At 38.8% G+C, this 24,798-nt stretch overlaps 4 protein-coding genes and 1 long non-coding RNA gene across 7 annotated transcripts in view; 2 read left to right on the plus strand and 3 right to left on the minus strand.

The window, feature by feature from the left end:
* snapc1 (small nuclear RNA activating complex polypeptide 1) overlaps positions 1 to 19,793 on the minus strand; it is a 28,586-nt gene extending 8,793 nt beyond the window's left edge. Inside the window, exons 1-6 of the mRNA XM_022235104.2 lie at positions 19,523 to 19,793; positions 12,063 to 12,227; positions 10,982 to 11,012; positions 10,602 to 10,730; positions 9,807 to 9,947; positions 9,055 to 9,171 (exon numbers count right to left, since the gene is read on the minus strand). Of these exons, the coding sequence (XP_022090796.2) occupies positions 9,055 to 9,171; positions 9,807 to 9,947; positions 10,602 to 10,730; positions 10,982 to 11,012; positions 12,063 to 12,205 (561 nt within the window). The 5' untranslated portion in view covers positions 12,206 to 12,227; positions 19,523 to 19,793. The remainder of the gene's footprint in view (positions 1 to 9,054; positions 9,172 to 9,806; positions 9,948 to 10,601; positions 10,731 to 10,981; positions 11,013 to 12,062; positions 12,228 to 19,522) is intronic.
* Positions 2,224 to 8,596, plus strand: LOC110979369 (uncharacterized). Of its 2 annotated transcripts, none has more exons than XM_022235109.2 (4): positions 2,224 to 2,365; positions 2,527 to 2,602; positions 5,529 to 5,798; positions 7,024 to 8,596. In XM_022235109.2, exons 3-4 carry the CDS (start codon positions 5,552 to 5,554, stop codon positions 7,704 to 7,706), a joined length of 930 nt encoding a protein of 309 aa, XP_022090801.1. In that variant the 5' UTR covers positions 2,224 to 2,365; positions 2,527 to 2,602; positions 5,529 to 5,551; the 3' UTR covers positions 7,707 to 8,596. The 2 variants fall into 2 exon arrangements, with proteins under 2 accessions (XP_022090801.1, XP_022090800.1); XM_022235108.2 differs by having other exon boundaries at positions 2,225 to 2,365; positions 5,544 to 5,798.
* On the minus strand, positions 16,288 to 19,507 carry LOC110979370 (uncharacterized). The gene is made up of 2 exons (XM_087147786.1): positions 18,919 to 19,507; positions 16,288 to 18,116 (listed from the first exon to the last, which is right to left on the minus strand). The coding sequence occupies exon 2, from the start codon at positions 17,523 to 17,525 to the stop codon at positions 16,413 to 16,415; it is 1,113 nt and encodes a 370-aa protein (XP_087003912.1). The 5' UTR covers positions 17,526 to 18,116; positions 18,919 to 19,507; the 3' UTR covers positions 16,288 to 16,412.
* A 126-nt stretch (positions 19,794 to 19,919) lies between the features above and the next one.
* The window catches only part of LOC147796293 (uncharacterized), a 35,554-nt gene continuing 30,675 nt past the window's right edge, over positions 19,920 to 24,798 (plus strand). For both annotated transcript variants that reach the window (XR_015428176.1, XR_015428177.1), the window contains exon 1: positions 19,920 to 20,301. This is a non-coding gene — a long non-coding RNA (uncharacterized LOC147796293). The remainder of the gene's footprint in view (positions 20,302 to 24,798) is intronic.
* Positions 21,758 to 24,798, minus strand: part of LOC110979398 (uncharacterized) — a 34,588-nt gene continuing 31,547 nt past the window's right edge. Inside the window, exons 49-52 of the mRNA XM_087148096.1 lie at positions 24,724 to 24,761; positions 24,373 to 24,474; positions 23,927 to 23,969; positions 21,758 to 23,513 (exon numbers count right to left, since the gene is read on the minus strand). Coding sequence (XP_087004222.1) covers positions 23,182 to 23,513; positions 23,927 to 23,969; positions 24,373 to 24,474; positions 24,724 to 24,761 — 515 coding nt within the window. The 3' untranslated portion in view covers positions 21,758 to 23,181. The remainder of the gene's footprint in view (positions 23,514 to 23,926; positions 23,970 to 24,372; positions 24,475 to 24,723; positions 24,762 to 24,798) is intronic.

A 24,798-nucleotide genomic window follows, 5' to 3' on the forward strand; every position in this document is an offset into this window, starting at 1 on the left:
ATAGTGATTGACTTATTACAAGCTCATAAATTGATCTGGTAAGAATATATTGCATATTGCCCCCCCCACAAAGGGATGCACGCCTGTGCACACTGCATTCCTGAATCCACATGTCAGGAACCTTGAATCTTTTCCAATAATTTTTATTGTTTATTACATTAACACTGGATTTGGATAAATTCCATGTAGTCCGCACCAGATCTCTTCAGGAATGTGTGCAAACAAGACAAAAATGAAAGTAGTTTGACCTGAGAGAATGAAAGTCTCTCAAGAAACAGTTTGTTTATGTCTTCACCGACAGCTTTATTTAGCCCCCTGCTCTTAGTGTGTGAGTTTTAAATGAAAAATGAAACAATTGAACCAATAAACAATAAATCAGCTGACATCTAACCAATGCCTATTCTTCTCAGTCAACAAGACATCAAGCTTACACATTTACACATGTGCATCTGGTACGCGAAACTATTTCACTTCTCAATTACATGTATGGTGAGTGGAAAGCATTGGACTTCTACCAAAGGTCTTTGATGTGTCTTTGACACTAAATGAATGTGTAGCTCTGTACATGTACTAACATAATCCATGACTTGGCTTCACAGTCAGTGGTGTGGGGGGGAGGGGACACAGGGGAGTTGCTCCCCTGTGGGAACTCCAGACTCCCTCTGCTCCCTCCATCTTGAAAAATTGGGATTTTTTGGGAGGGGGGGTTGTCGCTGCACCATCTACAAATGTTACTTTAGTGTAGATATCGACCTACATACATTTAGCATGGTTAGTGAAAAAGCTGTCCATTATACAAAGTCAGTGGCGGGAAACCAAGGGGGGCAACTGCCCCCTACCCCTGTGGGAACTGTTGCTTTCTCTTGTTCCCCCTCTGAGAAAAGCCTGGCTAGGCCACTGTACACAGTACTAAAAACAATTTGGAAACCTTTAAACTTGGGTAATTCTATGTGGCTAATTGTTCAGTAAATTTCAAATTGTCTCCTGCCCACACACTTCTGAAAAAGGACCATGTAACATAAGACATATGGGAGAGGGTGATGGGGAAGCAGTCATCATGTGGGTAACTAACTGATCATACGAAAATTTTGTTTAGTAAGATTTTGGACCCCAAACATTCCAGTAAATGGCATCTTGTTTCCATCCACCTGTATTCTCCATTCCTGAGATATACAGTAGATAAACTCAACATTTAAAAATTTAATTTGTTAATTGTAAACCTACAAACAGTACCGGTAGTTGTTATACCCCTGCATAACAGAAACTAACATGTGATTAAACCAGATGCACTGGCAAAAACATGTTGCAGTACTACCGAGGGATAAAACTGTCAGGAGAAAGATTCTGTTAACATGGTACAAAAGAATCATGTATTAAAAAGGACACAACAGATCACCCCCAAGAAAATATTCAACATCTTAACTACCAGACAGTGAATCACCTGTGCATGAGTTTTTGATACCACCTCAGCTCTGAACCTGTTAGAACTGCAGGGCTATGTTTACACACATCTTTAGATCAAGTAGGAAATTAGGCCATGTCAAAACACTGGTGTTATGACTGCGCTGACCCCAAGATGACTGGCAACTTCTGGTTTGGGGTGTTCCCGATTTCTAAACTCAGGAAATATGTGCTGCATTTGCCAACTTTGTGAATACCTTAAATCTGACCACAACTTGGAGATTAGCCAAAGGCTACAAACCCCCAAAATAACAACCTGTACAGCTCAGCAACAAGACCTGAACCTGGCAAGTTATTGAAAATCTTTATGAAACAATATAATGTACAATATATATGTACATATACATACCCATTATGGTGGAAACAGTAAAGAAAAAAGTCAACGCAAATTACAGTTTCCCATATTATGACGAATGTCAGTTTTGTTTCAATCTAAACTAATCTTTGACTAAAATCTCTTATTTTACAACTTTAAAAACATTTACCATAATACATGTACTATTGTTTTAGTTCCATCCTCTGACCCACGGTTTCTTTCCAAATGACTTTAAATACTCTCCGATACAGATCATGTTGCCAGCTCTTTTTCTGGCGGTCAAAATGAAGGGCTCTGAGGGTGATATTATAAGGACATTTTCTTCAAACTTTCTCAACCACTTGAGCCACTTTAAATTTGCAGTCAAGATAGATGAACACATTGTTTTCAGCTTAGTCATTCTGTACGCTGTTGCCAATGTACACAGGCTGCTTCATCTTGGCCTGATTCATTACTTTTGCAGCCACCACCAGATTCCTTTCTATCCTGTTTTCCCTTTTGCAAAAGTTCCAACCTTGAGAGACAGCTGGGAAGAGCTGGCCCAAGCCTGTCACCCCTTCTTGGCAAGGGCAGGGATAATTGACAGAGGTGAGGGTAAATCTGTTCACTTGTCAAGCCCAATCAATCACCGGCCACTTATGCTGGGTATAAAAAACAGGGTTCAGAATCCCTTGAGCATTTACAGAATTGTTTGGCCTTGTGAAACAAGTGACTGAATTTGACTGATTGAACAGTTAACTTTTCTGCAGGTGCAAGTGTCAAACTTGTGTTTCTGGGTGAGAGATCCTGCTTGGGTACTGGAGAAGAGGCATCATCTTCCAAGTGGTATGTTAATTCAATGTTTTTTGTGATGTTGTTTTGTTGATACAAAATGTCAAATGCACTGCATTGCATGAAGCCGCTCATACACTTGCAAACTTGTAGGCCTACATGTAAAATGACACTACGCTACCAGTACGGTCCCTGTAGGCTGTCTATGCATAAACCAAAGATCACTGATATGACAAAAAACATGATGATGTAAGGTCTGCTTTGGAATGTTCTAAATGCACCATGGTGAAATGGACTTAAAAAGGGTCACAAACTTAAGAATTAACAACTTCGATTTGTGTCATTCATGTTCAATGTACTTGTTAATGTATTCAAGTGGCTTTCAACTGGCTTTTAAAAATTGTAAGGTTTCAATTTGTCTGGAATGAAGTAAATTCAATCTGGCAGATTGTTGACACAACCCAAGTGTTCACACAACCCTCCCCATACATGTACATCTGCTCCTGAATGAATTCCCTGTCTGGCAGCTTGTTACCAAGACAGCGGGATATCAACTACACAGTTGAATATAAGATGCACAGATTAGAAGCTGTGCTAGCATGCTGTACACAACAAGCTCGGAAGTGACCTAGGACTGAACTTTTACAAACTTTGCGAGTTTGGCAATTTAGAGCAGTCTCCATGGTATTCCATACTTTGTTTTATGTAATCAGATATATGATCAAATGATTGCGATAAAATAAGTATGCCCACAGTGTAGGCATATGGTTTCTACACATAAAATAGTATATGTGTAGTATATATATATATGTGTGTAGTATACTATACTATAGCATATAGTATATATAATAGTGTATAAATCAGATATGATGATTGCGATAATATAAGTATGCCCACAGTGTAGGCGTATGGTTTCTACACATAAAATAGTATATGTGTAGTATATATATGTGTAGAATAGTATATAGTATATATAATAGTGTATAAATCAGATATATGATCAAATGATTGCGATAATATAAGTATGCCCACAGTGTAGGCGTATGGATTCTACACATAAAATAGTCACTGATATAGCCACACACAAATTATCATGCAAGGTTCTGCGTGCCTTACCCAGTATCAAAACAAAAGTATCAATGATGGTCAAGGCCAACAAAAAAACCCAGACTGATGTTCCAGAATTGATGTGGCGATGTGGCTTTTTTCCGCTAGGGTTGGATTGTTGAGTCATGGGACTAGACCAGCTTTATTATGATTATAAGCTGACAATAAACAACTTCGTAATCATAGTCTGCTATTATTGTTCAACATCGATCTTGTCAGGATCTATAGCCCTGAGTAAATGATTAAGCTGCCTGCAAAAATATCCAGGCAGTGCAGAAACAGAGGGCGCTGTTGCAGCTCTCGCAGAGAAAACAAAAGATTGATGTACATGCTTGAAATTGACGCATGCTGACCAGAGACGAAAGACTTTTTAGGGGGCTAACTGCTAAGAAGAGTTGTAACTTGAGTACCAACAAAGTGTAGCTGCTGTGTCCCTTATTTACCCTCGCTCCCAACATAATGTTCTGCAGTTTTAGCTAAATTATACTCAACAGTCGAGGTACATGTATCTTCGTAAATCTCACAAAATAGTTTGGAAACTCTTGATGGATTTAAAGAATCTGGTGGAGTTTGAGTTAATTTACCTGAAATGTCAGAAATGGGGGCTCAACAAAACAAAACAAACCAAAAATTGACAAGAGAAAAATCCAAACTAGAAAGGATTGCAAAAAACTGGGAGCAGTTTTTAAGCAATGAAAAACTTCAAGAGAATGTTGTACTCTACTATTAAAGTTTGGACTGCAACATATCACATAAACCTCAAATACATGTACTAATAGCTATAATGTCCAAACTGAAACACAAAGGTACATGTATGCCAACAAATTGCAGCGCATAAGAACAAAATTCTCCTGCTTAGAAACCATCATGGCACCCTGCCAATTTGAGTTGAAGGACTTGTCCTGTTGTAAATATATTTCCAGAGACTGAGCTGTCATTCATGATGTCTGTGTGCAGACGACATAATAGAACTATGGAGAAATGTACAAGAATACATGTCGTGAACATGTATGTGCATACACATTTGGAAAGCAGAGTAAATATTAACTGGCAATATCTTGCCATGTCAAATGCATGCCGGTTAACAGGTGTAGACCACCTGTGATTTTTGGAGGTTGAAAATGATTCTTCTGTTACATTTTATGAAAGGTAACAATTTGTGAAGAACTGATTCTTAGGAATTCCAATTTTTATCTGTTCTGAAGTATGACATTAAGCGAAATGTTCTCACTCACTAAAGACATTTTTGGTTTGGGGATTACTGCAGAGGGCCAGCCTTGTGCCTCCAGATCTTACTGATGACAATCACATGCAGGGTATTTGTAGCTCACCATAAAATGACTTGCAAGCTGCCAGAGCCACTTTTGAGTTGATGACCTCTGGAGGAATCTTGCCCAAGGCAAATCTGCAGGAACCCACAATACTGAACCGACATCAAAACAACTCAGTTTGCTCTTTTTCAAGTGCAATCTGAAACAACACTACTGAAAAAAAAACCCTATTTAGTGGGATCTACATGTACAATTTGCATTTTATCAATGGGCTTAGACTTCAAAGGATTTCCAAGAGTTCCTTCAGGCCTACGTTAAGTATCCCTTTCCTGGTAAAAAAGAGAAAGGCTGATGATGAACTCTTGCAACTGCACCTGCAGCATTCATGCAAAGACTATTGCTTCCAATGAAAACTGTGCATACTCTGCACCAAATATCATATGTACGAGCAAGCATCTGTAAGGTAACACAGTGTGTCGCTGCATTGAGATGTTGCTGGGTTATGGACATGTATGTACATCCCACGTTTGCAACAACTACCATAGTGCTTACTTTCAGAAACTAGTGGCTTTAATAGGTTCATTAATAACTTGTCACAAAAGATTTCTTTTTGTCAGAGTTGAGGATGAATAAAAAAACATCCAGTATGCTGCCGACATTGCGACACCAGTGGGTCTCCCTAGCTATTCTCTTCAGTATTGTGACTCTTCCCTTCAAGCAAAGCTTGGCTCAGGACCAAGACACAGTTACCACAGCTAAAACTCAAGAACCCCAGGCACCCCCATCAATGTGCCAGTACATGCTACGGGGCGAACCAGGCCAACCTGGGCCCCCAGGTTTACCAGGTATTCAGGGACCTGCTGGTATGCCAGGTGAGAAAAAATTATCAATATGCAATTCAGTTGTTTTCCCTTTAAAAGAATTCCTCCATGGCCACGGCCCATTAAGTACGGCTTTTTTGGAAGGAAAAATATTCAACAAGAAATTAATCTGCGATCACACACATCTGGCTCCATGGCTAACCCACTGTGCCATGTGCATGTTTTTATATAGACACTCATTTCTACTGAAGGGGAAATTGGGCAGTTACTGACGTTTTGGTATTACTTCAATGCCAGTGTTTTATTTTGTTATTACAAAGGCAAATATGTATGTTGGGCATGATCGGTCGATCAGCACAGTTAGATTGCATTCAGCCGATCCTATACATACATGTATGTGAAATCTTCATCTTTACCTCCCCTTTTAAACAAATCTTCAAAAACTGCAAACTAATAAGGAAAATGCAATTGGCTGATAGTGACATTTCATTATCAACAAATCACACAATAGACTGAGAGATGTTTGCTAATGTTTTGCCTCCTTGCCTTGATGAAAGAATATATTAACCTCAAATTTCAGTGAAATTTCATCAAGCTTTCAACATTCCTATTAAAAAAATGAGTTTACGTATCTGCTGAAAGTTCTAATAAAATTGTACTTTGGCCTGATTTTTCTGTTTTCTTTTTTCATAATTACTGCATACTTTAAAAGTCTTTAATGTGGTCCAACCTAGTGAAATTTGTTGAAATGCTACTTTTGAGTTAAAAGCCTTTAAGCAGCCTTGCATTGCGAAAAAAAATTACCAGTGGTCAGACTACAATCAGGATTACCTTTTGATTACACATTTTTACAGCCAGAGCTGTATATACAGGTAGAAAGATTAGTGCCAACATCAGACTTTTGAACCAAAATGGCTGTTCATTAAGTGCGCAATACAGCATGCAGCTACTGCGTGCTAATTGTCCATAAGCTGTGATGGATAAGCCACCATTTTGGTTCCAACAATCGAGACGCTCATGTGGTAACTCTCTCTATAAATAGCTTTTCTACAGCATGATGATCTGAAATGTTTTGGTTGTCCTGAAAAACATGAGTGGTGTTACCCAAACCAAGAAAGAACAGGTTTGTCCGTGTGCCAAAAACTCTGTGTTCATTCCCATATTGTTAGCACTTCACATCTTTACTACATGTACGTAGCACTGCTGGGGTTGATGGAAAGTCCACTGTTTTTAGGTTGTGAAAAATATGGTGACTGTTGTCCTATTCTGTGCACAGGGAACCATGGAAATAATGGTAACAATGGGCTGACAGGCCCGCACGGACCAAAAGGGGACATTGGACCACAAGGCCTGCCTGGCATTCAGGGTTACCCAGGCCCCCCAGGACCTCAGGGTCCCTCTGGAAAGGCAGGTGTCTCCGGCCAGCCTGGCAGCTCTGGGAGTTCCGGAGCCCGGGGGCCACGTGGGCCACCGGGAGAAAGAGGCCCCAAAGGACAGAAAGGCGACAGTGCATCGGTCGTCCAGTCCTCGAGACACATGCTGCCCAGAACGGGTCGGAGAAAAATTGCATTCTCTGTTGCCTCGTCCAACACAATGACAGCACCTGCCGAGGACTCCATCGTTCAGTTTGACCACATCTTCACACGGCATGGGACTGAATTTGACCCTGACACAGGCAAATTCACTTGTCAGGTAAATGGCACATACTACTTCATCATCCATGCCAACAAGTGGACAAACTCCCGCAATCTGCACATTAAGCTCATGAAAAACGGCTCCCTGATGACAGCTCTGTATGAAGATGCAGGCTACGATTATTACGATGCAGCAACTAACAGCATCCTTCTGGATCTCAAGCAAGGGGATAAGGTTTGGCTTCAGCTGCACAGCAACAGTGAGGTCTACAGTGGACTGACAAGAATGACTACATTTTCTGGTTGGCTTGTCTTTGAAGATTAAACAATGAATAGGACAGTTCATGGAGCATGCACAAAACAAAGTCACAATTGACAAACTCAATGAATGGTTAAATCTTCGCATGTTAAACCCTGAACAAAATATGTACGACAAGACTTTGCTCCTAAACATAGAATTACTTACATGGGTTCTTGGCAAAGAGCAGTGTGAGGTGTGAATGTAGAACTTGATTGTGAATTCACATCGTAAACTCGGTGAAATGTTTACATGTTTTGACAGAGATTCCCTTGAGAAATTTACGAACACTTTACGTGGCAGTGCAGTGTACATTTCCATGAAAGTGAAAGCTGCAAAAACTGTCCGGTTACAAGCAAGTGCACCACAAACAAAGTTGTATCTGCGACTCCAGGACACTACATTTCATGTTGGAGTTACAGATATATGAAATAACAACTCCTTAGCGTAGAGTTTAAACCTGCTCCTATAAAATAACTTCAAAACTGAAAGTGACTTTCAGCCCATGAAATGAGACTGATCTTTTATAAAACAAAACCCAACCGGCCAAACAAACACAGAAAAAGCCAAAACGAAAAAACAAATGAAAACAGAGAAAATGCACAAGGTGTGTTTGTTTATATACTTTTACATGTAAATATGTTAGTGCTTTCCGAATTCAATACTGGTGCTTTTTTTTTTTGTAATAACTGAAGAGTCATTATCAAGGTTCAAGCTCAAGTAGAAAGATACAGCTTGCTTAAGTACACTTTTTGGTTGGAAATAATCCATAGTTGGAGACATGTGCATACACATACAGAGTCACTGAACAATATTGTGTGTTGTACCATTAGAGGTGGAATATTTCTGTATTTCATACTGATCTTCAATTAGGTTGCATTTTTGCTACAATAAACTGCAGCTGTTTGTGCATGGTACACTGACCTAATTATGTATTTCTTGGATTCCAAAAGTATCTAGGATTTTTTCTGACTTTTGTGCCCTGTGAAAAAGGATGATAAATGTCACAGTAGCACACAGAGCATATTATACATTAATAGATAGACCAATCCAGTTAACCCTATCAATGGCCAGCACTGACAATCAACATACTGTGCTTCTCTTGCCAGACTTTTGCGTACGTCACTCCCACTTTTTTGTTCACCAGTGCATCAGTATCGAGAAAAAGTACACAAATATAACATAGTTTGAGGGTTGGATAGTCGATAGTAGCTTCCCTTGGTACTAAAAGTTGACAAACTAGTTACCCAGGCATCACACTGCATACTGGAAAAGATCTTTCCTATCACACCTACATGAATAATACAACCCTTCCTCACTTTATGGACTTGTCTGTACATGTAATGATGAAGCATAGGGTTCAACACAAGCTCACCTCCAGTGTGTTGTCGTCAAAGCACTCCGTCATGAGACTGTGCCTGTGACGTTCAAGCCATCGCTCAGTGGGATTCTGATCGGACTTTCCTTCCATGTAAGAGGCATGGAAGATCATCTGCAGGCAGTGAATTTCCATTTTAAAAATTGATAAAGGATTCACTCTATGCATAACCATACAATTGGTCAAAAACATTGAAACAAACAAACAAAAACATAAAAATGAAGCATGAGGTAAGTTTCTTGCAGTCCACCCCTTGACGGGCTTTATAAGATGTAAACCTCTCTCAAAGCCATAATTTGCATACATGCACATGTAGGGGTGGTAGGCAAACCGTTGCTGGCTGTCATTATTTTAAGAACAACAAATCATAGAGTACAAGAAAATCTCACCCAGCTATCAAATTACTATTTAATATTCAAAATGCAAAATGAAATTACCTATTCAAATATTACCTGTACATCAAAACCATTTACATGTGTTTGAGTTGCACATACATGTAAACACAAATGAATATAAAGCTCTCTTGAATGATGGCCACTGTTATTCAGAGAAAGTAGTCTGTCTTAAATTATGCATACCCCAACCCTCTAAACTTGTTGTCACCTTGAGCAAAAAACATGCTGATAAATGGATATCAAATCGGCCCCCTACATGCACTTAAGAAAAGGTCACCATTTTCAACACCTGCAACAAAGTTCCCCTCACACACAAACGATTCATCCCACTTGGAAAGCAGTTGTTTTGCCTACCTTTTTTGGCATGGCAGTAAACATGAATGCCTTGCTAACTGTCATTTTGTGGAACACATACAGGGTGTCAAGATGTCCCTGACTTTGTAAGGTGTCAACCAGTGATGTTACACTCTTCCACTGGTCTAGGGAAATGCGGATCTGCAAAAAAAGTTTATGAATGGTAAAAAATTTGTAAATATTGGTATCTGACCCTACGTTAATGTGAAATACAGTGGTTTGTAGTTGCTGGACTGCCAGTCCAATCAAATTGACACTCACAGTCATAGGCACATGTAGTCTGCAGTATTTACACAGAACAGCGAGACTTCATAAACTGAAAAGCAGTCCATTAGGCTATCCAAGGTCACAGTTGTGCCCATTTAAAGAGACACATGGTAACAAAAAGTGTTACTTTGCATGATCATATACACCTTCAAAGCAGATACCTGTTCAAGGTGGAAATCACATCACTAGCTTTCCACAATAACAATAATGCTTTGATAGGAAGAAATGAAGATATTCCCCCTCTTACTTCAACCGCCTTTTCCAGCCAGCATGTGATGTCAGAACAAATGAGACTGCTTATTGGTCAGAACACAGAATTTCAGCACAGTAAAATTGCTCAGGTTTCATAATGCAGCAGTTTATAAAATTACCCTCTACAATTTGCCCACAAATGTGAACAGTCCCGTAAAAGCTCTACATTTTTCACTGCAGGGAATTCTATTCCCTAGAGCCCATGGTAAGCAAACCCTTTCCTCAAACATAAGAACCACAGTTTACTTGTCTTGTAATGATAACGCCATACAGTACCTTAAACTTGGGAACATGAGGCTGGGTCATGTACAAAGCATAGAGAATGTAGAGAGCGCCAACACGCCACTGCAGGTCATATGGAGGCAGAAAGTACTCAGTAGTTATCCGAAAGGCTTCCTGCATTGCCTATAACAAACAGTTGAAGTTATTTCAACAGTAACATCAAATAACGGCAAAGTTGTCGTGCAAAGTCGACAGATTTATACATATCATACAAAAGAGTTAGACTGAATTAATTGAAGTTCTATTCAATTTACAAGAAATATGGCATTTCAGCATGCTGTCCTTTGAATGGTATACTGCTTATTATTTCACATGCAGTACAACAGCACCACTGCTGCACAGCTGCCTTGAACGAAAAGAGAAATTCACAGTACCTCTTTCTTTTCTTGTCCTTTCTCGATTCCACTGGGAACGAAAGTATTAACAAGAACTGTTGAAACTTTTCAAAAGTGCATGTACATGCATGTACCGTATATTTATACGGACCTTCAAATGTGTTGAAAATATAGAATTCAGAAACACAGGGAATGACTTTCTATATATATACATGTACATGTACAGTCCATGCACATACATGCTAAAATCTGACATGTTGAATGAGTGCAGTGTTAAATCCAACATTTTAAATGTTAAACCCACTGTACATGTAGCATTTTAAATATCATATCCAACATAATTAAATTAATTCAATAATGTAGTGTAATTCAACATTTTCCCCTTGATATTGTTATATCATCATTGAAAATGTTGAATTAACAGCTTAAATGCTGACTTTAAGATTAAAAATGTTGGATTTACCATTTAAAATGTTGTATTCAACACTTCGAAGAGTGGTTACTGACCGCACTCTTGTAAGTGTTGGATTCAATGCCAGTTTTTAGCGTGCATATATCAGCTGTTGTTTTTATTCATCTAATTCTACGGAAGTTTGCTTTGCCCAAAAGCTCTATCCTTCAGTATTTACATACAAAACATTTAAAACCTCCAGATTTAATTGGCCTAAATCATGACATCATGCTTTATTAATATATTTGCGCTTTCCTAAGGAGGCTTGATAGATCATGTCCCAACTTGCTGCTATGAGAAAGTGTACAAAGCATACGAAAGTATCAGTGTTGTAGTCGAGACCATCACGAGACCAGACACGAGACCGGTCACAAGTAAGTGTGAAAAATGACAAAGGAATGCTTTTGTTGCAGTTCATTTGAATAGCTTGTGACTTGAATTCAGACTGGAGGTCTTGTGCTGGTCTTGTGCTAGTTTTGTGCTGGTCTTGTGCTGGCTTTGTGCTGGTCTTGTGTTGGTCTTGTGCTGGCTTTGTGCTGGTCTCGTGTGGTCTTAAGCGGTCTCATGTGGTCTTAAGCGGTCTTGTGTGGTCTTAAGTGGTCTTGACTACAACATTGGAAAGTATGCAGCATGAAAATGCTCACTTATAGTGAAAAGAAGTTTACTCACAAATGAATGAATGTGAAGTTCAGTTTGCGCCACTCCTCAGCAAACATTTGGAATCGTACATTCTGTGTCAGTAAAAACTGTTCAAGTAAATGCTCGATATCTTCTCTCAGCCCAGTATGCTTCTCAGAGTCCACGGTCTCCATTTCACAGGAGTCTGCTTGGCTCCTACAGCATAATATTTATAAGTTTATAATTAATGTACATTATGACTATAATATTGTGATTGTGCTCCCCTCTCCCATCTGCATCACGAAGACTGCCCCCTAGTGTCATGTCCATGTAGTGCAATCCCCCTTTTCAAATGAAACATGGCTGGCCTAGTCATTACCCCCACATACATGTACAACCCTTCCTCTTGAGATCCTGGCACAAACTGTATACCACTGCCAAATAAATAAAATACGCATTTTCACAGTTGAGTTTGGGTCTCAAGTTTGGGTTAGTTTGGTTTGCCTAATACCATACTACCAGTACTCTGTTCGACTTATCTGAGTCCGAGTTGTACTTCTCCCAATGCCGCACACCACTGACCTTAAGTAGCTAAGGCAATGGATATGTGACCGGTTCACAGTCCAGATATGTGTTTGCTATTGCACTGGCAAGGGAACTGAATATGCGCAATGAGTATTTTGGCAGCAGTAGAAATTTTACAACAAATCTCTTTCTAGTTTCATGCTTTAATTGTAATTGTGAATACGTACATGCATTTACAAGATGGATTTCAGACCTTATTCGAATTCGACTATTTCCCTTTAAAAGAATTCTTCCATGGCCATGAATCACAAAAACTGAATTGAACTACCGGTATCCATAAAACTTTTTGGGAGACTGGATTTTGAACATGAAAGGCGCATACATTATAGGTCTATTAAATAAAGCTTTTTGGTAGGGCGAAACTTCAGCAAGAATTCAATCTGCGATCACACTCATCTGGCTGTGATCGGTCAATCAGTACAATTAGATTGCATTCAGCCGATCTTATACATACATTGTACAAGTATGTGAAATCTCGATCTTAACATGTACCTCTCCTTTTAAATAAATCTTCAAGAACTGCAATTACAAAAGAAAAGGCAACTGCCCGAAATTATCAACAAATCAAGAAATAAGACTGACAGTGACAGATGTATCCCAATGTTTCACCTTATTGCCTTGATAAAGCAAACTTTTTACCTCAAGTTTCAGTGAAATTTCATCAAGCTTAAGGTATAGTCTAAAAGAGATTTTGGGTAAAGAATTAACCATAAACGTGCAGACAACAGATACACATGTATGACAGGCTTTTAAAACGAATTTCTAAAAATTTATTTAGTTTTGAACAGACTTGACTCAAGTCCGAGTCAGCTAATAGCCAAGTTTGAGCATTGCTGAGTCAAAACTGGCCAGAGTCCCAGCTGAGTCACAAGTCCCAAAAATTGGCCTCAAGGCCTAGAGTCCTCCATCAGTGCACGCACCCTATGCAGGCCCAATTTATGAATGGTGCACTTGGCTGGCCCATTGTGACAATCAGACATCATCGATATCATCCCTGAACATTAGCATACAGTTTCCATCGCTACAAGAAGATGGCCACCTTTGGCTCAATGAAAGGAGGGTTCCCAACTGAATGTGAAATTTTCCTGTTCTTCCAAAACACACATGTACATAGATGTAAGTGAACCTACTGACAGTTCCAACAGAATCCTACAGGAGATATTTCTCAAAAGTACATGTAGTGTATCAGCCATCACAAAGTGATAACATCTTAGAGAGTCAAATTCAGCAGTGGAAATACATGTATAAAAGCATTCGCACTTCGGAAACAGGGTGTCAAGTAATGTCCATGTATGGAACTCTTTGTAGGCCTATTAGGCCTACATTTATGAGCTGTTTTATGTGAAACTGTTCAATGCAATCTCAACTCTTGTGAGAATTTGTTGAACATATAATCCCTCATGAGTTGCAAATCCCATGAATGTACATGTATAAAAAGGCAAATCAACTCTGAATTACACAGCCTGACAAGAATCAAGACTGTACTGAGTAAAAGTGTGTTACCTCCTCATGTCCAAAACATTAAAAGAGGAAATCTGTAGAGTCCTACCTCTGGTTACTTGGACTAGGAACTCCACTAGTGTACCTACATGTATAACACTTCATCAATCAGTTATGTTGTCACTGGCTAGACCCACAAACAGGGCTCTTTGTATACTTCCCTGCCAAAAATGGGCCCCTTGGGAAAACATTCCATACTCATTGGCCATTTTTATGACATTTTTAAACCCTACTAACTTCAAGAAAGGGGCAACAACATTGGGGGAGGGGGCTACAGATGTGAACAGAAATTCAATAACATGGGAGCCTGGTTTAAAAGAACAGGCCAGTTTCCATGGTTTCCACTTCATGCCAAAAAAAGTTTTTCCCTGATTCCATATTTCTGAACATGATGGCCATGGCAGCCTCCAAGCTGTAGTTGATCACGTAAATGTAGTTTAAAATAGGTTCAAAATTATCCAAAATTTATTTCCAAAGACAGCACAATCAACATCCTGAATAATTTACAAGTAAGTGTTCTGTTCATTCGCCAGTTATGCCAGTAGTAGGGTCTGAAATGGATTTTTTCTTCTTGTTGAAAACCTTCCCCTCTCTACAAATTTTGAAAGCATGTTTCAAAAGAAGTTGAATGGTGCAAGAATCATCAAAATCGGACATCTGGTTCAAAAGTTATGCCAAAACAAAAAGTGAAGGTTTCCGTACTTCTTTGTCTAAAAAGTCAATGGACACCATGGTAATATTTGGGAGACAATGGAATCAAAAAGGTAAGTGTTAAACATGTAAACAAAACAGTAAACAAATTTGACACTCAATATTTCTGTGACAAAAAACATATGCACTTTATTTTTGTAGTGGGGGTAGCTGATGGACAGTCGCTCCGCTTCATAACATGATTTAAAGAAATCAAATCGTTAATAAATATTTTGTTGCCATGGTAACAAAAGTAAAGAAACACGTTTATTTAGTGCCACTTAATATAAGTATTTTGTAAAAAAATCAATTTTTTGTAAAGTGGGATGGAAGCATCAAGCTTATAGTTCCTACTGTCAAGAAATTAAACCAATATCTCCAGAAATAAACTAATTAATGACTATTTTATTTGTTTACTTTTTTATGGAGAAATAGATTGGTGTAAACAAATACGTAAACAAATTGAATTGTAAGTAACTTTTCAAAAAAAACCTCACGGCTTTGATTTTTGGTCAACAATTTTTTTGAGGTTAACACAACAAAATGAATGTAATTTGTCTTTCAAAATCACAATTGTATTAATTATATATTGCCATGGAAACACATGTAAACATACATATTTACTGGAAGCAACTGATGATGCCGCCTCAATAAACTTGTACAAGTGGTCACGCATGGCAGTCCAATCCTTTTTAGCACCTTGGTCCGAAAATTTGAATTTTTTGTCATCTGGCAAATATTGATGCAGCACTTCCCTTCTAAATTTTATTTGATTCTTGCAGGCCTGGTACCTTTCTCTGTCACTTTCGCACTGATCCATTTTATCATCAACCTGCTGGTTTGACTGCCAAAGACTGGCATCAATTATTACGTTTGTCAACTCTTCTTTACGTTTCAATTTCAATTTTTGACTCTTTTCAAGTTGATTTTGTTTTTCCTGCTGCTTTTTTACCAGTGCTTCATGTCGAAGTTTTTCTCTCTGTTTTGCTTTTTCTCGCAACTCTTTTGTTGGTTTACCTATTACACTGCTAATCATCTCCGCCATCCTTTCCTGACCAAGAGATGAAATAAAATGTGACGTTTTGTTAAATACAGACATAACCTGGGCTTCATTGGCAATTGCAGATGCATTCGGGCGTTTCTTTATCAAGTGATCTAGATATCCAAATATTCTCTCCGGTAGTATGTTGTGTTTTGGTACTGAGGCTGTTTGTGTTTTGAAAGATGTAGATCTTGTCATTTTGTGGTATTTTCTGCCTGGCAAATAATCCGCAGTTACTCTACTGGTTAGTTGTTGCAGTGCAATGAGGGTGTGTTGCATCATGCTTAATGTGATGTCATCATTTTGCCATTCACTTGACAAAGATTCAAACACTTCATCTTTGACAATCAGACTTTCATCAAAACATGTGCTGCGACATTTGATAAAGTTGACAAGTTTCTCATCGGAATCAAGAATTTCCTTAAAGAATATGTGCATCTTTGAATAGATGTTGCACATATCAAGTATGTGACCTGGTGCCTCGGTTACACGCCAGAGTGGGGCAGTGACCATTTTATTTATAATACCCAATATTTTGCAGTCTGCTAAGTACAAATCCACCTGCACATCTGCATGAACGGCTTTCAGTAACCCATTAGTTTGACCAACAACATTGTGAAGAAAGTCATATATACGATTCCTGAGATGAAATCCCCCCAGTTTTGGACAACTTTGGGGAGGCACTCTTCCCTATATGCCTTAAGTAAATCATTAAATTTTGTCTCAGTTGCTGCCCTATCGCTCATTGTATTCTTAATCTGTGTCAGAATCTGCATACCGAGATTAGAGCTACAGGTAGAGCTACAGATGTACGAAATATCATCAAGAATCAATTTGAATGTGCTGAGAGTGTCTTCAGCGCTTTTTGAAACCATTTTCCTAAGCCCTAATACAAAGGATGACTCGGCTCCAGACACTGTATATGTCATGTACACATCGCCTCCTTTTGGGGTCTCATCTGTGGCCATGGTGAGGTTGGTTTCCTTCTGGAGCTCCTCCATTTGGCGTTGGGAGAGGAGAAGTCGCTCATCGTTCATATGGGCAACTGTTCTGCCCGTGGGAAGGCTGTCTGCAATCTTGCAAGCCAGTTCAAGGACAGCCTCTATAACCTTCGGGACATTTTCAAAGGCTACGTGGGCTGACAAGAGTTTGTACACACATGCCCGAGTCTCTGCAGTATAACATCTAACTCCGTCTTTGGTGGTGGTAAGCATCACAGTCTGGCTGTTTTTCTCTTTCACTTTTTGCAGGAGATCTGCATTTTTCTCCTTTAAGTCCAGAATGGTCTCGTGTTGTTGTCCTACCTGTGTTTCGAGCACAGACATTACTTTTTCATAGTCCTTGGCGGTGTCCTCTTGATCTTGCTCTGACTTGGCGGCTTTCCTGGACAGCAAATCCTTCTCTGAGCTCAGTTTTCGCTTTACAGTTTTTGCTTTGTCCAACTTTTTTTCCTGGATGTCTAACCTTTTTTGGAGATCCTTGATGGTTTCTTTCTGCGCATTGATTGTATTCTTTTGTCGTTTTTCGCGCCTTGCAATGACTGACACTTTATGTGGAGAAACCTTAACGTCTAGTTCTCTAGCCAGACTTTCATTGGCAAGCTGCAGGGCTTCTACGTCACTTCTGGATGTTGTGGCAGTTGACCTTGGGCCTAGTGGTTTTGACTGCGGAAGGGCGTACTTGGTCTCCTCCCACATTTGCAACAGATCTGGGGTTTTTTTGGCTCTTTTCAGGAGGTCTCACTTCTTGTCATGCATTGTTTCCCATTGTTTTCGAATGGCTTTGCCTGAAGGTAGATCAGTTACTTGCACATTCAAGCACTGAGCAGGCCCCAACAGAGCATCGTTCCAGGTCAGTTCCATGCTTGACTTCTTCAGATCATGAAGCTGGAGAATATGCAAATTAAGCAGAACCTCTGGGGCATCACTAAGCTCTTCACCAGATATTAATGCCTTAAGTTGCTCATCTGTGAAGCCAACAGGCCCAGGATTAGGTTCAATGTCGCCAGAAATGATAAGCTGGTGGAGACGGCTGATGGGGAGACTGGTGTTGGTGAGAATATCAGCAGATGTCAAGGGTTTATATTGTGGCACGATGACTGCATCAACGGCAACAACAAACAGGGCCAGGCCGAACAGAAGCACTAACCATCTGCTACAGTAAAATGGTGAATCACTGGTGCCATGGCTGCAGCTTGGATGCTTTGGAAGTTTCGGAATTTTCACGGAAGGCATGACAAATAAGCCAATTCTCCGGCGCCAAGATTGCATTTCATCACCCATTATGTTCTGGAGGGAGGGAGAAGACGTAACACAAATTGAACTAAAAAACATACATGTTTGATGTACATGTAATTGTTTCTACAATGTGTTTGCGTAGGCAATATTGTATGAAAACAAAGTTTGACTATCCCTTTCTATAAAACATTTTTGAAATTTATCATGTAGGATTGACAAGTCAACAGTGTTGATCCAAGTTTAATAAATGTTATAACCAGCAAGTGATAATATTTAAAGGCAACCAACAAAGTGCCAGGCAATCATTATTTATTGCTGGACATTTTTAAAATATATCTGTTATTATTATCACAAAATATGTGGGGCCTGACATTTCGATCAGTAGCAGATTCTTTCTCAAAAGGAAAAAAAGAAATCCTATTTCTGTGAATTCCTCATCAATTTTAAATTATTGAATGAAAAATTCAAAATAAGAAGGTAAAAATAAAGAAATAAATTATTTGAGTAAATGTTACTTTTCGTTGCACAAATATTCCAAAACAAAAAGCAAAAACAAGCACCCCAAAAAGCACCAGCACCAAAATAAACGCAGCCCATGTTAAATACCCTCCGAGACACCGCGCACAGCGACCGTGCGCGGTGTGGTGCCCTACCGACACTCGCTCTGATTATCCCAGGCACGGTCCACGCGGTGCCACGCTGTACTTTTCTTCCTCATGACAAAAAGTGACAGCGTGCATGGAGGTAGGGTCTGCATTTTTAAGATAATATAACATCCTACTTTCATTTTTTGACAGTTTCCTGTAGTTTCATGGGCAGGTTCAAGGTCAAAATTACATAATAATGGACTTACCAAACTCGATCAAACAAATCTCGGCGAAAACTCGATCGATTTTTGTCGGACTTTTTGCGATAGGTAGAGGGTACCGTAGCGATGCATTTACACACGACTCCAATGCAATGGCGCCAAGTACCAGGCATGCAACGTGGCCGTTTTGGTTCCCCTCTAGCGAGATCGTGTTTACCAGCTTTTGCACACGCGGCGATACCTACGCAGAAGATGATGCACAGTAGTCCGTTGCGGTCGCTACCAGTAGACAAATAGAATGTGACGTCTGTGACCATATACTGTAGTTGCCAAGTCCCTTATTTCACCACTTAAAATGGTTAGCTCAACTATGACAACCAATCAGCTTGACATAGGTGGCAAAATTAAGGACCTAGCGACTATAGTCTATACCTACAGTTAACAGTAACAGATGTTAGGCTTATTCGTGAAGTGGCAAATAGAATGAGTTTGGAATTTTTTTTACGGGCCCTATAGTATTGCAGGTGGGGTAAAGATGAAGGAGTATACATAGAGCCCTTTCTAGGGGTCTAGACCTAGCCTAGGCTTACATGACCAGGCCTCCAAGGCAAGCCTTTTAATTCCATAAATTGCAGATTTTATCACCTACCTGATGATGCGATGGATGGTGTGGATTAGCCTATGCGGGTAGGCCTAGCGTATTCTGCCAATATGATCAAGACTTTATAGCTGAATAAATAAAAACTACTACTTCTAAGCAGTTTTAAAACTGCTACTGCTCATTGGTAACAACTGCAGCTACATTGTACGTCTGTGACAAGCTTCGCTGGGAATAAAACGTGAATCGTAAAGCATGTAAAGTGTTCACACAACCAATCACAAAAACCACACTGGATCATGGGCGCTGCCATCTTGACTGATTATCTACACGGCATTTGCTATGTTGATGTGCGCATTAGTTGAAGGGTACCAGTCACCAAACATTTAACCAAAAGAGGGCAGCAGGCAACTTTCTCTTGTGAAAATCGAGATGTCGTCTGCTCTCACCGCGCACCATACTAGTGCTTGTGGAACGCTGAGACATGAGAAGCGGGAATCGAATGCCGACCGTCGCAGATCTACATCACGATGTATCAGAAGTACAGTGGGATCGTTGCATCTCACACTGGCATCTGATTTGTGAAGTTTGACATCTTAAACACGCGAAAACCACAATGACACTAGAAAGTGTCTAAAGAGCAACATCAGCTGGTCCACTTAGTGATGACTTAGGCCCTACTGCGAAGCCTCCCGTGATGTCTCCTTTGAATTTGAAAACTACGACGGGCCTTCCATAACTTTTGGAGTCACTACAAGAAAAAAATGACAGTTGCCAAGTATATTTTATTTGGTATCATCATTTGCAATGGATCACGAACCAGCTAACAGGTGGGTGTCCATTCTTGACCGCTTCGCCATACCAGCTGCTTTCCAGGGGCCGGGGGGGCAAGGCAGTTTTTTAAGAAGGGGGATGGAGTTGAAAGGGGGAGAAACACTCATTAACAATGAACTCATCAACAATAGAAGGAATAAATTTCGTTTTTTTAAAAAGCAAATTGGTGATAATTTTCATCCCCTTAAAATCTTTTTATCAGCCTTCCCCATTTTTCCCTTTTGTCATTTTCCTTCTTGTGGGGGGATACCCCCTTGTCTCTGTTACAATGCCAAATGTAAGCCTTATATAAGGCAGTCCTGTTACCTTACATTTTTCTAGCAGCTTCCATCTCAAGATAAATTCCCCTGTAGTCCTTTTACGGAAGACTTTCTGAGACTGAGAGGCTACAATGGTAATTTTTGGACCGATGCACATTGCAAGAAGTGGAAAAATAAAGAGAAACAAGCAAGATAGCAGACTGTTCAACAAATAAAAGTGGAAGATTATTTGTTCTGTTGTTGCCTTCTTCCTTTTTGTTTTTTCCTTTTCAATTTTCTTTTTTTTTGGGGGGGGGCAGGTACCTCAATTCTTTTACATGACACCTAGGGGAATTTGATTTATTTTAAAGGGAATCATTACCTTTTGAGTATTGTGCACCTCAGCTTATGTAAAACAAGCCCTGTTTCTGACTTGGTTGCTTGGCCATTGCCAAAGCCCAGTCTGAAAAAGTGGTTTTCTTAACTATGTGCAATTTCATATTGAAATCAGTTAGTTTGGTAATACCAACTGGTTGCTGTTAAACAACCTTTAAAGATTGTTATAATTAGCCTACTAAATATTCAGAGGAGAATATATTGCATTTCAGTCAGTTCTTGATTAAAAAAGTGATTAATCTTTTCTGAGGTACCTTAGAATGTCACTTTAGGACCAAAGAATATAGAACTGGGAACAGTGGTATAGCTTAAGGGCACATGCTGTGTCTTGGTCCTCCCTTACATGTACAACTTGATTTTCTATATGTAAACAAAGTGCTGGAGAGCAGGTCATGCCCCCTAAAACAGTACAGCCCCCCTCTTAACAGCTAGACTCTAGTTACATTGCTGACTTAGAAACAATTATGAATGCAAATTGTTGCATCATGATGATGTGAGAAGTTCCTTCCTAATTTGGAAGTGATGTGCTACACTTCTAAAATCTTTAGTAATCAGTCGCAAAATTATACAGTATTTGCTTTTAAGTATACAGCTCTGTTGTTATATATGCATAAGCTGTCTTAATCAACAGTATACTGGGCTCTTCCTTGGAAAATCAGATTACTTTCATCTTTGATTTTTTGTGGAGCTTTGTCCCAAATACCTCAATTATTTCCTTTGTTTCAGAGGACACTGTCATTTTGAACAAGACAAATTCATCTGATGAAAACAATATTTGGAACAACCATTGACCACAGACAATGAGAACAACAAAATGTTTATTTTAAGCTGCAAAGAGAGTTTATTTGCTTGCCTCTAGAAATAAAGCAAAAGGGAGTTTATTATACTTTCTACAATTTAAATTAATGTAATAGGAAATTTTTAAAAGTCTTCCATACCGGTACAGAGGTGAATTGTATCATTAATGTTGCAAATGCACATTACATTAAATCTGTTTAATAATGATCTGGTGTTTTAATTTGATTTCAAAAGCGACAGCTGCCTTAACAATAAACATCATTTTTTATTATCCTCAAATGCAGGTAATCTAATTTGTTTGTATGTTTGATTAGGCTGTGTCCACGTGCATTAGACACACAGAGAAAAATGATTCATTTATTGAAATAAGAAAATTAATTTGAAATGCAGTTAAAGGTAAACACAGAGACTTAAGTCTGGAGTTAACGCTTAAAACATGCATGCAAGACTCTTATAATCTCTAAAACAAAAGACTTGTCAAAAGACACATTGTCATTACATATGGTATTAAAATGAAGAATGTTTGGCTCTAAACTGTGGCATTAGGATTACATTTGCAGAGCAATCCTGACCATATAATATTGTGGGAGAAAGGGAAAAAGAAGAGAGAGAAAAAAAAAGAAGCAAGTGCAATCTGATCATTGCCCTTCAGTATCTGAATTTTGCCCATAAGGTATACAAGAAGTATGTGTGACACATTTTAGTTCCCTGTATAATTTGCAGGGTTTCATCTCCAAAGTACCAGTAACTTGAAAAGAACATGTAAGTAGAACACTGTGAGGTGAATTTAACTTTTCTTATAAATGAGAATACGATCGGATTAAGGCATGACATCATTTATAATGACTAATATTTTTCTTTGGGAGGTTATCATTCTTGATATTAACATTCTTGGTATTTATTTGAAGAGTTTTGGCAGCTGGTTCAAAGATGTTCTGTTTTACTACATGCAAAATAATGCAAAGTTACGCAAAGCAGAGTACATTTTGTGTATGTTAGATAAGCATGATAAGGAATCATGTTGCACACTTCAATAAAATATATTCAGGAAAATACAATAACAATAGGATCTTAAACTCAACTACTTACAATTAAACCCTTGTTAAACACCCTTGTTAAAATCAATTGTACTGTGGCATTTCTCATTTCCATTTACTTGTTTTGGCCTTTCAGAAGTACTGTGCTTTGTAGGTAGTCTTTTTATTCAATCTACTGAAGGCAAATTAAGCAAAATCTCCCTTTACCATTACTAAGACAATTCTTTATTTGGATGGCATTCTAAACATTCAAAATCAAAACAAACAACAATTCAAATAATGAAACATAAATATAACTGCGGGACAGGAGGCAAGCATGGGAAACAAAACAGAAACCAAAACACCCGCATCATCAGATCTATTAGTGACTACTGTGCACAGTACCTGAGAGTGTTAAATTCAGAATTTATCGACCATTTGGGGAATTGTTTGACTGGTCAGGATTGTTAGGTTGACTGGAGGTACAGATTGTACAGCTGCAGGTTTCAATGACTTGGTAGCTGTATTCCTGTATGACACCGTCACAGTTCATTCTAGTCTCTCGTACACCCATGCTCATAGGTTGACAGCATTGGCAATCATTGCGTAGCTCTGCACTCCCTGGTAACATGTCGACAAATGCCCGGGATGGGCATCCACCTGTGCAGGAAGTGTACTCCACAGGGTCTTCAGAGATGCAATTGCCAATTCTCAGTGTTTCCAGTCTGCTCTCCCGAAGACATTGCTTAGATTCTTTTTCTGTGTACATATATCAAGAAAGAAAACAGGTTGTTGGTCATCATGTAACTTCGAAGGCATACAGGAATGTTTGAATTACGGTCGACATGCCAACTACATATAGACTTTAACAAACATGCTTTATTTTTTGTTCTTTGTGAAGGTGTTGAAATAGGCTACCAATTTTGAAAGGAATCCTTTCTGGGGAATAAATATATCAATACCATTTCAATTTTATATCCATTTTCACTCTTTTCTACATATTTGGTGCCTGTCTAAGATTATGGTGAGTTTTCTGTTTTAGTTTTTTCCATAATTGCTATTAAGTGTGACATCAACAAAACCTTGCAATGCTGTTTTGAATAATAATTGTGAATGGAAGGTATGTTACACAAACTTAAAAGAATGAAAATGCTCAAGTTAATTTCACTCACCACACACAGGGCAGCATTGCTCCTCAATGTACCTTAGTTTTCCCTGAAAGTTAATTCAGGACATGTTAAAGTTATTGCGGGTTTTTCAGATACAAAGGAAAAGAAGAATAAAGGTTCTGTTGGCTGCTTAAGAATGAAGCCGCTCAATCCTGAGTATCCCTTTATTGTTAAAGTAGTGAAAAAAGTAACTGCACATTAACTCTTTGTGCAGAAATTCACTTTTCTATGTCTCCAAAGACATAGTAACCAAACCCTCTGAGTAATGCTATAATCATCACTTTGCAACTTGTTGTTTTAGCTATTATTAATTTCATAAACAGTGCAGCAGGTGTTTTACATTTAAAGAAAATGTGCAGAGGATTGAATCAACCAACTTTTTATATAGTTATGGAATGGAAACATTGTTCTGAAAGTAAACAGATTAATTTCACGCAGTGGGCACTTACATCACATCTGAGGTCGCACTCTTCCCTTATTTCAAGGATTCCAGATCCCAATTCACAAAGCATTCGGGTACATGGGTCACGTGATGGCAGCTCTTCTCCATACTAAAATTGTGAGCATAATAATTGTTAAAAGTCAAATATTTACCAGCTTCTAATATAAAAGGATTTTAAAATTGAAGTTTCACTTATTTGTAGATTTTCAGGCAACATTAAATGGGGAAATGAAAGTATTCTTATTTGAAATGATACAATGTTGAAGAACAATGTTAATGTCATCATAAACGATAGCTTGAATTACTTATACGTTTACAAAAATGTTCTGAAAGATGGTCCGCATAAATATTTAATTACCTGGTACATTCTGCCATTGTACATGCACCCAGTGGCTTCTGGTTGGAAAAAAGAACGAAAAGATATTCATTTGTC

This window comes from Acanthaster planci, linkage group LG17 (genome assembly GCF_054643075.1).
Source record: "Acanthaster planci isolate LZ-2023a linkage group LG17, COTS_SCS, whole genome shotgun sequence".
In the NCBI taxonomy this organism is placed as follows: Eukaryota; Metazoa; Echinodermata; class Asteroidea; order Valvatida; family Acanthasteridae; genus Acanthaster; species Acanthaster planci.